The 17133-nt window shown below is 41.6% G+C and overlaps 1 protein-coding gene and 1 pseudogene across 4 annotated transcripts in view; both read right to left on the reverse strand.

Moving 5' to 3' along the window:
- RIPK1 (receptor interacting serine/threonine kinase 1) overlaps positions 1 to 16915 on the reverse strand; it is a 41212-nt gene extending 24297 nt beyond the window's left edge. Inside the window, exons 1-3 of one of the 4 annotated variants that reach the window (XM_019419887.2) lie at positions 16808 to 16915; positions 2895 to 3115; positions 1698 to 1854 (exon numbers count right to left, since the gene is read on the reverse strand). In XM_019419887.2, coding sequence (XP_019275432.1) covers positions 1698 to 1854; positions 2895 to 3046 — 309 coding nt within the window. In that variant the 5' untranslated portion in view covers positions 3047 to 3115; positions 16808 to 16915. Of the gene's footprint in view, positions 1 to 1697; positions 1855 to 2894; positions 3116 to 16475 lie in introns of all 4 variants that reach the window. The other 3 variants (XM_019419890.2, XM_019419888.2, XM_019419889.2) reach the window with 3 other exon arrangements.
- Positions 12009 to 16904, reverse strand: LOC109249467 (40S ribosomal protein S6-like; annotated as a pseudogene).
- Positions 16916 to 17133: the final 218 nt, after the last annotated feature.

Here is a 17133-nt window from a genome sequence, read left to right on the forward strand (position 1 = left end):
GGGAGAATGCCCCCTTGTCCCAAAAGATTTACCTCCCAATCAAAATGACTATTTACTTCATGCAGCAGCTGATCTTACCCAGTTTTGGGGAGAAGAGCAATCTGATCAAATTACAACACAATGTGTATAGGTGAACCTCTCTTACCCCTTCCCACAGGTATCTGTGAGAGATGTCTGGGACTTAAAAGAATTGAAGAACAGACATAATTTGGGGCAGATGTAGGGTCGGGGGGAGAAGACAGGAAAAGGGGGAACATCTGCCCTAAAGAAAGCCACATCCCACCACTGTCTCATGCAATCTACGCTTTGGCCAAATCCAGTTACTTGTAAGTTTCCCAGATATGGCATACTCTCATTCCTTTGCACATGCCATTGTCTCTGCCTGGAACCCTTATTCCCTAATTATCTGCTTGTCATTCGGGCTTTGGCCCAAGCATCCTCCTGGAATCCCTTCCTATTTATCACACACTAAAGTGACTGCTGCTCCTTTGTGTTCCCACAGCACACTAGGAGGATGTCTATCAAAACACAATTGCACCATACTGTTCACTTCCTTATCTGTCCCTTTTATGTGTGTCATATTTGCTATTGCTTCTTGATTAACTAGCACAAGACCTTGCTCTTACTAGTTAGATAAACTCAGGGCACCTGGGTGGCTCAGTCGGTTAAGTGTCTGACTCTTGTTTTCACCTCAGGTCATGATCTGATGGTCGTGAGATCAAGTTCAGCGTGAAGACTGCTTGGGATTCTCTCTCTCTCTCTCTCTCTCTCTCTCTCTCTCTCTCTCTCCCCCTCCCTTCCTCCCTCCCTCTTCCACTGCCCTTCTCCCCTGAGCTCTCTCTCAAAACAAACAAAAACAAAACAAAATGAAATACCTTTAGAAAAATAAACTCTATGGGGTGCCTGGATGGCTCAGTTGGTTAAGCACAGGATTTGGACTCAGGTCATGATCTCATGGCTTGTGGGTTTGAGTCCCATGTCGGGCTCTGTGCTGACAGTGTGGATGAAGCCTGCTTCGGATTCTGTGTCTGCCTCTCTCTCTGCCCCTCCCCTGCTAGTGCTCTGTGTCTCTCTCTCTCAAAAATAAATAAACATTAAAAAAATTTTTTTAACAGATAAACTCTACAAAATGTTTTATCAACGTGATTTGGTTTTCATAAATCAATTTTTATTTTCCTATTTTAAGTCCTACTTATCCAGTGTTGTTGCCTCTAGTGTTCTATATTTAGCCTGTAAGTTTCTTAAATGGTATCAAAGGGCAATCATCAATATCCCATCTCCACACACAGTTATTGAGAGTGTACATCCTTTAACCAATCAGTCAGTGTTTACTGTTACCTATTAGGCATATACTTCACATCATGAAGACAGTGCTTGTCCCTGAACAGTGGATGCTCGGGTGGCTGACAAAAGCCTACTATAAGACTAAGACATGGGTGGGGGGGACCTCCCCAGGTGAGGGGTACAGACAGCTGTCTGCAAGGATTGACGGGAAGGCAAGACCACCTTCTGGGGCAGGGAAAGTCGAGGATGTTTTAACAAGGGGACTGACTTCAGAAAATCCAAAGTATCTAGCCACTCACACAAGGGTTATTTGACACCAACAAGCTACAAAAGAACACAGTGGCAATAACCATCACAGACAGGCAGCCCCCGAGCCGCTGTGCCTGTACGGTGCACAGCAAAGCCCTCTTTACCTCCGCTTTCAGAACGTGCATCAGGTTGCCCTTTTCCATGTACTCCATCACCAGGGAGTAGTTTCCTTCTTCTAAGATGACACCCAGGAGCTTCACCACCCGATTATGTCTCAGCCTGTGCATCATCCTGCCCTCCTCAAGGAGGGACTCATTGTACCTGCAGGAGAGAAAGGTGCTGTTAAGATGGGCACAGTTAGTGCCCTTGTCCTTGTTCCCCCAAGAAACACAGCATATGGCTCCAATGCATCACATCACATAGGCTTGTGTTGGTACTTGTGCATGTACTGATCCCTTCTGGGTCCAGGCTACAAGCTTCCAGAGGCAGAGGCGTTTCCTGCTCATCTTCATATTCCTCCTTCCCAGTTACAGGCAGTGAGTGCTCAAGAGGCAGTAGGTCAATAACGAATGAATGCAGAGGAAATGAAGAGCAGCAAGGAGAAGCAGCCTGAGAAAAGGGCTGCGTTGGACAGGATAATTAAAAATGCAGCCTCTCTTGGGGTGCCTGGGTGGCTCAGTTAAGCGTCTGACTTGGGCTCAGGTCATGATCTCATGGTTCATGAGAGCCCCGCGTCAGGCTCCGTGCTGATAGCTCAGAGCCTGGAACCTGCTTCGGATTCTGTGTCTCCATCTCTCTTTCTGTCTCCCCCCCACTCACGTTCTGTCTCTCTCTCTCTCTCAAAAATAAACATTAAAAAAAATAAGGCAGCCTCTCTTGGTAACCACTCTGGCAGGAACAAAGGGAGGTAAAACAAGTCCACCAGTTGCTTTAAAGAGAGGGCTTCTGGAACTTCTAATTAATAGGCTACTTCCCCCACCCCCAGACTTAGGGCTGGTCCTTACCAAAATGGTGAAGCAAGTATTTAAGTCTATCTCAAGGACCCCTCCCCATTTTCTTCTCATTGCCTCCCTCATTACCCTTAATCTCCTTCCCCTTCTTTATTTCCTTCTCTTTGTCTTTCATCATTACTGCAAGCTTTTTGCTAACCAGCCTCAGAATCCTCATCAGCAGCACAGGGAGAATAATAATAACCAGCTTTCAGGGTTATCTGACATAAAGCCCACACGCTGATATGCCACAGTCTGTCTCATTCTAAAGCCTGGGCCATGGCATATCCACTGCCTTGCCCTGCTCCTCCACGGTAACTCTTCCCATGGCCAGCCTGTAATTTGGCCCACCCACCTCTGATCCCAACTCACTCAGTACGCTTGGGGCCTGTGTACACCTTTTTCAGGATTACGAGTCCATGGGATCTGTGTAAACACAAAGACACCTTTCCAAAGCCCCCGCTGTCAAGATGCTCCTTCTCCAAAAAGTCACTAGATTTCATCTTAATGTCATCCAAGGACATGTCTGGTTTCCTTGTGAATCCTCAGAATGTCCAAAAATGCACCACTTTTTCCCCCTTCGGAGATGTGCCCTGTAAGAAAGACAAAAAGACATCTTAGTGCACAAAATCATTATTCAAAAAACATATGAAATTCTACCATATGTTCGGTGGAATCACAGAAAACCACATTTTTTTACTTTAAAAGATTGCTTTATTGACCAATATTGGAACAAAAAATGATGAGTGATGACAAAGTCTTTATATTATAGGTTATCTTTTTGTAAAGGGAGAAACATTGTGTTTTGCCATTAAAAGACAAGAGACATATATACGGACAGACATGTGTATCCATAGCCTCCTAATGGGTCTCCCTGATTCTATCCCTATTCCTCTACTCTCAGCACAGCAGCCAGAAGGATCCTTTTACAAATGTAAACTAAATTGTGTTACTTCTAAAACCCTCCACACACTCAGGGTAAGACCAAACTCCTTACCATGACCTACAGAACCCTCCAAGAGCCTGCCCCTGCCTACCTCTCTTCCTCTTGCTTATTCGACTCTGGCCACACTGGCTTTGTTTCTGTGTCTTGAACTTGCCATGTTCTTTCTCTTCTGAGGACCTTGGCATTTACTCTTTCCTCTGGTTGGAGTGCTCTTCCCTGGATATTTTGCATGATTTGCTCTCTCCTCAAAAAGTCCGTCACTGGCCTCCTGGTCTAAAGTAAGCCCCTTCTGTCAATATATATTTACTTTTTAACCTAGTTCCACTTTTGTAGCAATTATCATTATCTGAAATAACCTCATTTATATGTTTACTTTCAAGGGGTCAGTCTCCTCTACTGTAATATAACTTCCATGAAGGTAGAAATTTTTGTCTGTTTTGCTCATTGTTGTATTTTCACCACTTAGAACAGAGATGGAACAAGTACACACTCATTACACAATATGCATCTTTATATTTATATTAATATTGAATCAATAACTAATTTATTATTATATTTCAAAACACTATTGCTTTTAGGAGCAGGAACCATGCCTATTTTCCTTCAGAATTTTAGCCCCAGTGCCTTGAAGGCTGCTTAGGATATAACAGATGCTCGATAAACATGTTTGAACTGAACAAGGTCATACGCATAGATACATGGATTAAATGGACCCCCAACTTATTTTAAACATTGCTGAGCCCTTTCTGAAATGATAAACACTCCAAAAAGCACCCAGAAGTTAAAATAAACTTTATCTAAAAAGGTTAAATCTTTAGCTAATGTACAAATGTGATCTGTTCCTCCACTCTACCTTTGGCTACCTCTTTGATTTTTCCAACCTAAAACTAATCATTTACCAAGTCAGACAGTTCGTATTTTTGGATTCACCCACTCCTTTCCATGCCCACAGACATTCTCCTAATAAAGACTTTCATTGCCTCTTGTCCAGACTTTTACAGAAAACTTCTAATAAGTCTCCTTCTCTCCTAGCCATCCAACATACAGGATGCCAGATTAATCTTATGAGAGTTCACATTTAGTCATATAATTCAAAAACTCTAGACCTACAAGGTTTGTGTGGCCCTGTATAACTGAACCCTGTCTACCAAATTAAGCATAGAATTCTCACCCTCACATTTAAAGCTCTTACTGGTATTCTACCAATCTCATTTTCCAGCTTTACTTTTTTTTTTTTTTTTAGTTCTAGTTAACATATAGTGTAGTATTGGTTTTAGAATTTACACATAACATATGTACACACCCAGTGCTCATCCCAACAAGTGCCCTCTTTAATGCCCATCATCCATTTAGCCCAGCCCCCCAACCACCTACCCTCCAGCTCCTCAGTTTGCTCTCTATATGTAAGAGTCTCCTGGGGCACCTGGGTGGCTCAGGTGACTAAGCGTCTGACTTCAGCTCAGGTCATGATTTCAAGGTTCGTGGGTTTGAACCCTGAGTCAGGCTCTGTGCTGACAGCTCAGAGCCTGGAGCCTGCTTCGGTTCTGCCTCCCTCTCTTTCTGCCCCTCCCCCACTCATGCTCTATCTCTCAAAAACTGAATAAACATTAAAAATATGGGGGAAAAAAGAGTCTCTTATGGTCTGCCTCCCTCTCTGTATCTTATTTTCTTTTCTTTCCCTTCCCCTATGTTCATCTGTTTTGTTTCTTAAATTCCACATATGAGTGAAATCATATATTTTTTCTGATGGACTTACTTCACTTAGCATAATACACTCTAGTTCCATCCATGTTGTTGTAAATGGCAAGATTTCATTCTTTTTGATGGCCAAGTAATATACCATTGTGTGTGTGTGTGTGTGTGTGTGTGTATATATATATATATATATATATATATATATATATATATATATATGTGTGTGTACACCACATCTTCTTTATCCATTCATCAGTCGATGGACATTTGGGCTTTTTCCATAATTAGGCTATTGTTGATAGTGCTGCTATAAACACTGGGATGCATGCATGTTCCCCTTCGAATCTGTATTTTATCCTCTGGACAAATACCTAGTAGTGCAATTGCTGGCTCATAGGGTAGTTCTATTTTTAACTTTTTGAGGAACCTCTGTACTGTTTTCCAGCATGGCTGTACCAGTTTGCATTCCCATCAGCAGTACAAAAGGGTTCCCCTTTCTCTGCATCCCTGCCAACATCTGTTGTTTCCTGAGTTGTTAATTTTAGCCATTCTGACAGGTGTGAGGTGGTATCTCATTGTGGTTTTTATTTGCATTTCCCTGAGGATGAGTGATGTTGAGCATCTTTTCATGTGAAAACCACAATTTGTATTCCTTTAGACTTCCATTTCTGGCAACATGGAGGACTAGAAAAATTTTAAAACCGTCCTGCTGCAAAAGACCTATGTGTGTTGGATAGCATAACACAAATATACACTCAAATGCATAGGTAGGCCCATGGAAAGGAAAATAACTCCAGGGACTAAAAAAGAACAGGGCACTGGCCGCAGGGCAATGACCCACATGGTGGCTGCTACAGACTGAATGTTTGTGTCTGCCCCAAACTTCATTTGTTGAAGCTCTAACTCCATTGTGATAATATTAGGAGGTGGGGTCTTTGGGAGGTAATTGGGTCATTAAAGTGGAGGCCTCATGAATGACATCAGGGTCCTTATAAAAGATATGAGAGTTCTCACTCTCTCTCTCTCCACTACATGAAGATGCGTCCTATGTCCCCAAAGACTAGTATGATGTTCACAGCAGCTTTATTCATGTTATCCCCAAACTGGAAACGGTTATGCATCAATAGGAAATGGATTTTTAAAAAAGGATTGTAGGGGTGCCTGGGTGGCTCAGTCAGTTGAGCGTCCAACTTTGGCTCAGGTCATGATCTTGTGGTTTGTGAGTTTGAGCCCTGCGTCAGCTCTGTCTGTGCTGACAGCTCAGAGCCTGGAGCCTGCTTCAGATTCCGTGTCTCCCTCTCTCTCTGCTCCTCCCCAGCTCACACTCTGTCTCTCTCTCTCTCTCAAAAATAAATAAAGATAAAAAAAATTTTTTTAAGGATTGTATATTCATACTATGGATTACTACTCAGTAATAAAAAGCAATGAACTACTAATACACACAGCAATGTGAATGAGTCACAAAACATGGTAAGTAAAAGGAGCCTTGTACAAAAGAATACATACTGTATAATTCCATCTATATTAAGTTCTGGAACAAGGTAATCTACACTGGAAAGGGAACACTGGTTGCCCACGGGCAGGGTGAGGACTGAATGGTTTGGGGCATGAGGAAACTTTGTGGGTGATGGTAATGTTCTGTCATCTCATTGGGGGTTAGGGTTACACACGCATAAGCATTTGTCAATACTCAGTAAATATACTCTAGGTAAATCTTACAACAAAAGAAAAATCTGTAAACATACTGAAGTCTATCTTGTTAATGAAGTGCATGCTGAAAAAAGTGTACTGGTATCTGCAATTTACTTTGCAGACAAACTGGTGGGTAGAAAGAGTGGTAAATAGCTGGTCTGTGATAGCGCAGGCAGAATAAAATAATATTCATGGTAGACACACGAAAGTTCAGTGTAAAATTTTTTTAAATTTGTTTCTACATTTCTATTTTTACTAATTTTTCCCATATATTCCTCACCCAGTTTCTAATAGTACAGATAACAAAACTACGAAACCAAATTTGTACATTACTATTAACTAAACACCCTACTTGATTAACTCATTTTTTTTTTTTTTTAACTAATGACATTTTTCTGTTCCAGGATCCAATCCAGAATACCACATTGCCTTTTGTAGCTCTTGATTTTTTAATTTTTTAAAAATCTTTTGACCCCCTTCACCCATTTCTCCCAGCCCCTGCCTTTGGCAACCCCAATCTGTTCTCTGTATCTATGATCTTCTTTTCCTTCTTCTTCTTCTTCTTTTTTTTCTTTTTTAAGATTCCACATATAAGTGAGATCATACGGTATTTGTGTTGCTGACACTTCACTTAGCATAATGCCCTCAAGGTCCATCCATGTTGTTACAAAAGGCAGGATTTCCTTCTTTTTTATGACTGAATAATGATGAGAATAAGAAGAAAAAGATATATATATATATATATCACATCTTATTTATCCATTCATCTATTGATGGACTTTTAGGCTATTTCTATACCTTGGCTATTGCAATTGATGCTGCTATGAACATGGGACTGCATATGTCTTTTTGAGTTAGTGTTTTTGTTTTCTTTTATTTTTTAATTTTTTAATGTTTATTTTTGAGAAACAGAGAGAGAAACAGAGTGTGAGTGGGGGAGGAGTAGAGAGAAAGGGAGACACAGGATCTGAAGCAGGCTCCAGGGTCTCAGCTGTCAGCACAGAGCCCAACATGGGGCTCAAACCCACAAACCATGAGATCATGACCTGAGCCAAAGTCAGACATTTAACCAACTGAGCCACCCTGGTGTCCTTGTTTTTGTTTTGAGTAAATACCCAGAAGTGGAATTACTGGATCAAATGGTAGTTCTGTTTTTAATTTTTTGAGAAAGCTCCATACTGTTTTCCATAATGACTACACGTCACATTCGCACCAACAGTCCACAAGGGTTCCCTTTTCTCCACATCCTTGTCAACACTTGTTATCTTGTCTGTATGGTAACAGCAGTTCTAACAGGTAGGAGGTTATATTCCTTTGTGGTTTTAACTTGCATTTCCCTGATGATGAGTGATGTTGATCTTTCATTTACTGGTTGTCTGTCTGTATGTCTTCTTTGGAAAAATGTCTATTCAGATCTTCTGCCCATGTTTTAGTGGAATTTTTTTTTTTTTTTTTGCTATGAAGTTGCTATGCATTCTTTATATATTTGGGATATCAAGCTTTTAAGATACATGATTTGCAAATATTGATTTCCATTCTGTAGGTTGCCTTTTCATTTTGTTGACAGTTTTCCTTTGCTGTGAAGAAGGCTTCTAGTTTGATGTAGTCCAAGTTGTTTATTTTTGATTTTGTTGCTTTTACTTGTGTCAGATTCAAAAAGTCACTGCCAGGACCTATGTCAAGGAGCTTATTGCCTATGGTTTCTTCTATAAGTTGTATGGTTTCAGATGTTATGTTCAAGTCTTTAATCCATTTCAAGTTAATTTTTTTGTATGTATAAGATAGTGGTCAGTTTCATTCTTTTGTATTTGGCTATACAATTTTCCCAGCATGATTTATTGAGCAGATTGTCCTTTTCCCATTGTATATTCTTGGCTCATTTGTTGCAGATTAATTGGCCATACAGGTGTGAGTTTATTTCTGGGTTTTCTATTCTGTTCCATTGATCAGTCTCTTTTTATGCCAATGCCACACTATTTTAATTACTATGGCTTTGTAATAGACTCTGAAATCAGAAGCACGATGCCTCCAGCTTTATTTTTTCTGGAGATTGCTTTGCTGATTCAGGGTCTTTTGTGAGTCAATATACATTTTAGGGTTGCCTGTTCTATTTCTGTGAAAACTAACATTGGAATTTTAATAGAGATTGAATTAAATCTGTACATTACTTTGGGTAGTACAGACATTTTAACGTTATTAGTTCTTCCAATGAGCATGGAACATCTCTCCACTTATATCTTCTTCATTTTCTTTCCAAAATATCTTATAGTTTTCAGTACACAGATTTTTCAGCTCCTCAGTTAAATTTATTCCTAGGCATTTTTTCTTTAATTTTTTTTTTAACATCTATTCATTTTTGAGAAACAGAGCACAAGTAGGGGTGGGGCAGAGAGAGAGGGAGACACAGGATCTGAAGCAGGCTCCAGGCTTTAAGCTGTCAACACAGAACTTGATGTGGATCTCGAACTCACAAACCGTGAGATCATAACCTGAGTGGAAGTGGAACACTTAACTGAGCCACCCAGGTGACCCCCCTAGGCACTTTTTTTTCTTTTTGATGCAATTGAAAAACAGAACTGTTGGGGCACCTGGGTGGCTCAGTCGGTTGAGCGTCCGACTTCGGCTCAGGTCACGATCTCACGGTCCGTGAGTTCGAGCCCCGTGTCGGGCCCTGGGCTGATGGCTCAGAGCCTGGAGCCTGCTTCCGATTCTGTGTCTCCCTCTCTCTCTGCCCCTCCCCCGTTCATGCTCTGTCTCTCTCTGTCTCAAAAATAAATAAACGTTAAAAAAAATTAAAAAAAAAAAAAAAGAAAAACAGAACTGTTTTCTTAATTACTCTTTGATAGTTCATTATTAGTGTCTATAAATGCAACAGATTTTTTTATATTGATTTTGTATCCTACAACATTACTGAATTCATTTATTACTTCTAACAGTTTTTTTATGGAATCCTCATGGTTTCCCATAGATAATATCATGTCTTCTGTAAATAGTGACAGCTTTGCTTTTTCCTTTCCAATTTGGATGCTTTTATTTCTTTTTCTTGCCTAATTGCTGTGGCTAGTGCTTCCAATATCATGTTGAATAAAAGTGGCAAGTTTGGGCATCCTTGTCCTATTCCTGATCTTAGACAAAAAGCTTTCAGCTTTTCACCATTGAATATTATGTTAGCTGTGGGTGTAAAATCTTTTTAACTTTACACTTTGAAATTTTTCATAATAGAATATTGTGAGGCAGAGAATTTAAAAAAAAAATTACCTCAGGTGTTTCTGAAAATGCCTAGACTGATAGTGGTCTTGTATAGTGGCCTGTGGTCATCTGCTTCAGGTTACCATCTACACCTTGTACAAAGGCTGTGGGTAGACCATGCCACCCCCAGAAAGCTCACATAGCAGCACAGTAGACAACACTATTTCTATAACATAAGACATCCCCAAACAAGAGGAAGCACCCTCTGGAAAGATGCACATCTATCAGGTAGACAGGGAGTGGGGGAGGCTACCTAAATAAAGGGCATGAAGACCAGGGGTAGAGGGTGGTGATGGAGCTGGGGCAGGCATAGAAGGAGAGGTAGCAGAGCCATAAATGCTGTGGAAAGAACACAGACCTTTCTCTTGTGAGTATGAACTCTAGCTCTAAAATTTGTTAGTCCCGTGACTTGGGTAACTTACATAAGCCTCAATTTCCTCATTTCTGAAAGGAAAACACATTTCCTACTTTATGATTTTGGCTATGATTGGCCCAGCCACCCACATTTATCCATATTTAACCCGTTTCAGTGGGTTTTGAGAATGCCAGGGTGCAGCTGAGATCCTCTGCTCAGCAGTGTTCTACTGACCCATCCCTTTAAGAATGGTAGAGTGGGAGGAGACAGAGTAATTTGTTCCACTCTCCCCTATAACCCTCTTAGGGCGTATTCTTCTCCTGGCTCATCCTATTCATCCTTCAGGTCTCAATGAAATGTCATTTCCTCAAGGAAGCCATCCTAGGTCTTCCCATTAGACATTTTCACAGCACCTTTTACTTCTCCCTTGAAACAGTTAAGACAGCTCTAATTTGAGAATTATTTCTAATTAATTTCACAGAAGGCAGGAAACTACCTTGCACACCGTCTGCAATGTCTAGGACAAAACCTAGCATATGGCAGTTGATCATTAAATGGATGATTATTTTTTAAAAAGAACTATTTAATTGTCCAAAAATAAAAGATACAGTTAAATGAATTACAGGACATTCATAAGATGGACTATTATATAATCATTCAAAATTACAGGTAAAAATAAAAAATCTATACATACAGGTAGATGTATAGATATATAGATACACATACAGAAAAAAAAGACAACAAAAGACATCAACATGTTAGCAAGGATTATATCTGGATAGAAGGGTGATTTTTACTTTCTTCTGTACACTTACATTTTCCAAATTTCCTTCAATAAACATGAAATACATTTATAACAACATGTATTTCTTTTAATTTTTTAGTGTTTATTTATTTTTGAGAGGGACAGAGGGTGTGAGCAGGGGAGGGGAAGAAAGAGAGACACACACACATATCCAAAGCAAGCTCCAGACTCTGAGCTGTCAGCACAGAACCCGACGTGGGGCTCGAACTCATGGGCTGTAAAATCATGAGCTGAGCAGAAGTCAGACACTCAACCAACTGAGCCACCCAGGCACCCCCAATAAAATGTATTTCTTAAAGAGAATAATTCCTTCACTCAGTATTTCTTTAATTAAATCAGAGCTGCTGAGATAGATTATTTACAAGGATGTTCCTGGCAACATTACATAGAATGTCAAAAGCATACAAAACAATTTACACACACAGAAGACAGAATAAATTATGGCACATCCATACTCTGAAATATATCTAGCAGTTTTCAAAAATAATGTATATGAATATTTAATAACCTTAAAAAAAAAACAGGCTCAGGGTGCCTGGGTGGCTCAGTCATTTGAGCATCTGACTTCGGCTCAAGTCATGATCTCATGGTGAGTTCGAGCCCCATATCGGGCTCTGTACTGACAGCTCAAAGCCTGGAGCCTGCTTTGGATTCTGTGTGCCCCTGCCTGCCCCCCCCCCCCACCCTGCACCCCTCCCCTACTTTGTGCTCTGTCTCGCTCTGTCTCTGAAAAATAAATGTTAAAAAAAATTTTTTTAATAAAAAATTTTTTTTAAAAAAGGCTCACAGAGTAAAGAAACAGGAAGGAATTATTAACCCTGAAATATGCCATTTGGGTATAAGATTTCAACTTCTTTTGAGTTCTACTAGCTCTCTCTCCTTCAGCCAAGATCTTGTCTCCTCAAATTTGCCAGAACCAACTAGGATTTGCAGTGCCTCCTGCAAGCATGATGAATCTTAGGGGAAGGAGGCCTCCAGGTGATTCCACCGCCCTTTGTGAGGCCGGCTCCAGACCCAAGTCAGTTCTCCTTCCAGTCTTGCAGTTTGTTGGTTTGGTCTGGTCTTACTTAATCCTGTGCACCTCTTGCATGGTTTCCAGGCATTTCTTTTGTTTTCACTGTTGTTGGGTTTTTTTCCTCCTTTTTTTCCATGGAACAATTCAACTTTATAAGCACTGAATATCTTAGAAAGGTCTTGTGAGTAGTTTAGATACCCAAGAGTCACAAAAACACTGAATGGAGGCAGGTAGAAAACCACATTATAAGGCCATGCTACAGAGTAACTAATGAAAGCACACTGCCCTCTTACATCACCTGATGATAACTAATTTCAACTAATAATGTAATTATGTCCATTTTAATGGAATTTCTTACTGTTTTTTTCATAAACAGATGTTAATTCACGGACTCAGGAAAGCAAATTTTGTCCACTGAGATTAACTGAAAATTTCAAGGAATTTCACAAATTTCTAAAATTTCTCCTAAAGCAAAATAAATCTATATATATTTATATGAAAATACTCATATTCTGTACTCAATTTTGTCCCTCACTAAAACTGGGGGAAATACAAATAAATAACAAATAATAATGCCAAAAACAAAGGCAGAATTAATTCATGATATTAACAGGCAGGACAGTGATCACTATGACAGAAGATAGGAGACAGTGAACCTCTTACTTCAGAATCATGGCAATGTTCTTTTTTTTTTTTTTTGGTTTGATGTTTGATCTTATTTATTTGTTCCTCTTACAACAATCTCATTTTTGACTAGACTCAGGCTTTGAGGTAGAAGCTCTCAGAGAAGTCAACCTCGGTCTCTTGGCAATCTGTTCCTGGTGTTTTTCTTTGGCCTCCTTCATTCTCTTGGCCAAAAGTTTAGCATATTCTGCAGCCTCTTCCTTGTTTTTCTTCATGCACTCTTTCTTAAAGCAATGCGCCGACGTTTGTGTTGAAGGACATGTGGAGTAACAAGACACTGAACCTTGGGTGTTTGGTTCGAAGTTTCTTACCTTCTTTGTTTAGGGGCTTTCTCACAACCTACTGGCAGACATCATCTTCCTTCGAGAGATTGAAAAGCTTGCGGATTCTGCTAGCTCTCTTGGGCCCCAGGGGATGAGGCACAGTAGTATCAGTAAGTCCAGGAATATCCTTCTCCCCTTTTTTCACAATGTTCAAGTTGAGAACACTGAGATTGGCATCCACAATGCAACCCCGAACAGATTTGTGCTTTCTTTCTCCAGTCCTCCGTGGTCGGTAGCAGGAATGCCCCTTACTCAGCAGCAGGCAGACACGGCCATGGGTCAAAACACTCTGCTTCATGGGGAAGCCTTGTTTGTCATTGCCACCACTGATCTGGACCATGTAACCCTTCCATTCTTCCCCTAAAGCCTCAGCAGCAACTTCTGTGGCCATTCACTTCTCATAAAAGGTACGAAATCTGCATTCATCGTCCACCTCAATGAGTTTCTGGCAGCCAATAGCTGGGAAAGAGATGTTTAGCTTCATCGTGAGGGTGCCTTGGCAATGTTCTTTTTCTTAATCTGTGTAATGTTCACTTTGTGATACTTCATAGAGCTGTTCAGTTACGAAATGTTCACTTCACATTTAATGTTACACTTTAATAAAAAAAGTTTTAAAAAGAGGCGCCTGGTGGATCAGTTGGTTGAGCATCAGACTTCGGCTCAGGTCATGATCTGGGGATTCATGAGTTTAAGCCCTGCATCGGGCTGTATGCTGACAGCTCAGAGCTCAGAGCCTGGAGCCTGCTTCAGATTCTGTGTCTCCCTTTCTTTCTGCTTCTTCCCCCGCTCATTCTCTGTCTCTCAGAAATAAATAAAAAACGTTAAAAAAATTTTTTTAAGTTTTAAAAAGACTTAAAAATACTCATATTTACCTTTCAGTGGTAGAAGACTATTTTTAAAAAATTTTTCAATGATGACCATACATAAAGAGTCAGAAAATGTCAGCTGCCTACCTATCATTGCCCCCCTCTTCCCTGCTAATAGAACTCTGATTTTACTCAAGTATCCAACATGGACTTCTCTAATGTTCTTATAATTATAACAGCTTAATGTCTTGCCCCAGATAAACAAAAGCCCTGAGTAAGGAAGAACCAAATGAAAAGCAAAGGACAAGACTGAAAGTGTTTAACCAAGTATTATCACGTACATTAGCACATTATGACCCCATGAGTACGTTTTATTCTTATCATTCCAATTTAGAAATAAACAAACTAAAATCTGGAGTTAAATGACTCACCTAAAGTGGCAGATCCTGGAACTGAACTTTCATTTCTTCATTCAAACCTCCACCATCAATTCACTAACACATGCTACTTCTCTAGATAGTAAACTATACTCTTTCTTAAAATTCCATGCAAAAACCTAATATTGTAGCCTTGTTCACCTATATTAAATGAGTATGTTACAGTCAGAAATAGGGAAAACACAGATTAAATTTTTAGAACATAAAATATGTGATTCAAAATCAATACTCTACAGGCTGATGGAATCATTTTTGCCAGAGTACAACATCCAACCAAAGCACAGGAATCCACATATATTTTTTCAAATTCCAGATCATATTTGTGGTATTGATATATTATGGATTAATAAGCACCACATAATAGTTTGCCATTTTGGAAGTTGATATTTAAGGCATTTTTCTTAACCTCATTAATATTCACATTCTTAAAAGTGTAACATATCTCTGGTGCTCAATATAGTACAGACAGAGGAAAATGAAAATTAAAGTTAATCACTATTGCTGTTTTATTAGCAATAATAATGACACATCCTAAATTTTAAATAAACCTGGTCTTCACTTTTTGTGTTTAGAAGAGCTGCGGTTTTCAACATTAAAAAAAAATTTTTTTTAATTTATTTTCAGAGAGGGAGAGCAGGAGCAGAAAGAGGGGCAGAAAGAGAGGGACAGAGAAAATCCCAAGCAGGCTCCACACTGTCACTGCAGAGTCGGATAGCGGAAGGCAAGAGGAGCTTGATCTGGATCTCACCAACTCTTAGATCATGACCTGAGCGGAAATGAAGAGTTGGATGCTTAACCCACTGCGCCACCCAGGCTCCCCCATTTTTCACTTTTTTTAAAAAAAACTTTTTTTAATGTTTATTACTTATTTTTGAGAGAGAGAGAGAGAGAGAGAGAGAGAAAGCACAAGCGGGGGAGGGGTAGAGAGAGAGGGAGACACAGAATCTGAAGAAGGCTCCAAGGCTCTGAGCTGTCAACACAGAACCCAATGCGGGACTCACACCCACATACTGTGAGATCATGATCTGAGCAGAAGTCGGATGCTTAACCCACTGAGCCACCCAGGCGCCCCTCTACATTTTTACTTGATCACAATTTCCTCCTTACTCTGTCACCTATCTATTTACCAAAGGACTTCAGAAGAGTGGTTGAATGTAACAGCCTCAGGCTTTGCCCAAGATAAACTGGAGCTCTGGACAAGGAAGAGCCAAAGATCAGCAAGAAATAAAGAAATAACTGCTCCTCCTCCAATCCCTGAGGTTTTGTCAAATGCTTAGGAAAGGAGGTTGTAGCTTAACCTCTTCAAAATCCTGAAGAGATTCTGCAGTACTTCGTAAAAGCAAACTTGCCATGACTACCTAAGAGGTCTCCTAAGGTTATGATATTCGTCCCTTTTGTCGCTATGGCAGTTGGCCCTTCTTTTCCATTTACCAGCTCACGTCTAAGATTATTCGGAAATGCTTTTGATGATCTCTGCAACCAGCGCAGCCCCAAGGGCAAGAGTAAAAGGGTTGGTAAGCAGTCCCACCCTGGAACAGCTACGTAATCCTATAGTGACCAGAGCATGCACCACTGTACCTTAAGGATACTGCAATAAAAACCCATCAACGCTACAAAATGATAGCAACAACGCAACGCCACACCGTCATCCTGGCCCGAGGGCAGGTTTCCGCCCTTGTACCGAGTACATCTGATGAAAAAGGTCCAGAGCCTTTGACAATTCTGCACAGGACCCCAGAAAATTCCGCGGGCCCTGCCCACCACCCAATTTCAGGGAATACGGAAGGCTTGCAAACAGCTCTACTTCCTCGACAGCCGCGAGCTCCGCCCACCACCCGACAGGCCCACTCACAGTTCGACTTCCTGTGCACGCCGACTCCGCCCGCCGCCCGCCGGCCTAATCAGGAAGCCCCGCCCCCGCCTGCAAGCCTCTCTCACCAAAGAACCTGGATGTGGCAGGCGCTCCTTCCGCGCAGACGCACCCAGACTTAATTTACTTTCGTTTCCGCGGCAAATTTCCCGAGGCCTGGGTAAGGGAAGAAGCGGCGGTGGGAGACTCCGGAATTACTCCGACGTCGCGACAGTCTAGCCGGGGCGAGCAGGGAGCCGACGCCCGAGCCTGACAAAGGTGGTCACCGGGGACAAAGCCCGTCAGACTCGGGGAAGCCGGGTCGCGGAGTGGCTCGCCGCGCCCGGCGCCGTGGGTCCCGCTGGTCAGTGCGCGTCTTGCCGCGCGGCCCCGGCTCCCTCGCCCCAGCGGGACAGCGGGCTCGCGCACCTGGAGATGTAGGCCCGGCAGGACCGGCGTGCTCCTGCAGGCTAGGTCCGGTGTCCGCGCCCTCTGCGTGTCACTTAAGTGCGCTGGGACCGGCGAGAGGGCGTGGACTGCTCGCTCCGCCTCCGCGGGCTCCAAAGCCGTGTAGGAGGAGAGCGCCCGCCCCGCAGCCAACTGGCCTTGCCCCCAGATTTTAAATCCCGGAGTTGTCACCCTGAGAATCTTGGCTTTTAAAGTCGGTGGGAAGCCAAAAGAGGAAATGTTACCTAGTCATAGAAACCTCCGCGGTCGGGAAGGGGCACCTTGGCCTAGGGGTAAGCGCTACACCG

Source organism: Panthera pardus, unplaced genomic scaffold (assembly GCF_024362965.1).
Source record: "Panthera pardus isolate Hobbes unplaced genomic scaffold, ASM2436296v1 HiC_scaffold_17, whole genome shotgun sequence".
Classification (NCBI taxonomy): Eukaryota; Metazoa; Chordata; class Mammalia; order Carnivora; family Felidae; genus Panthera; species Panthera pardus.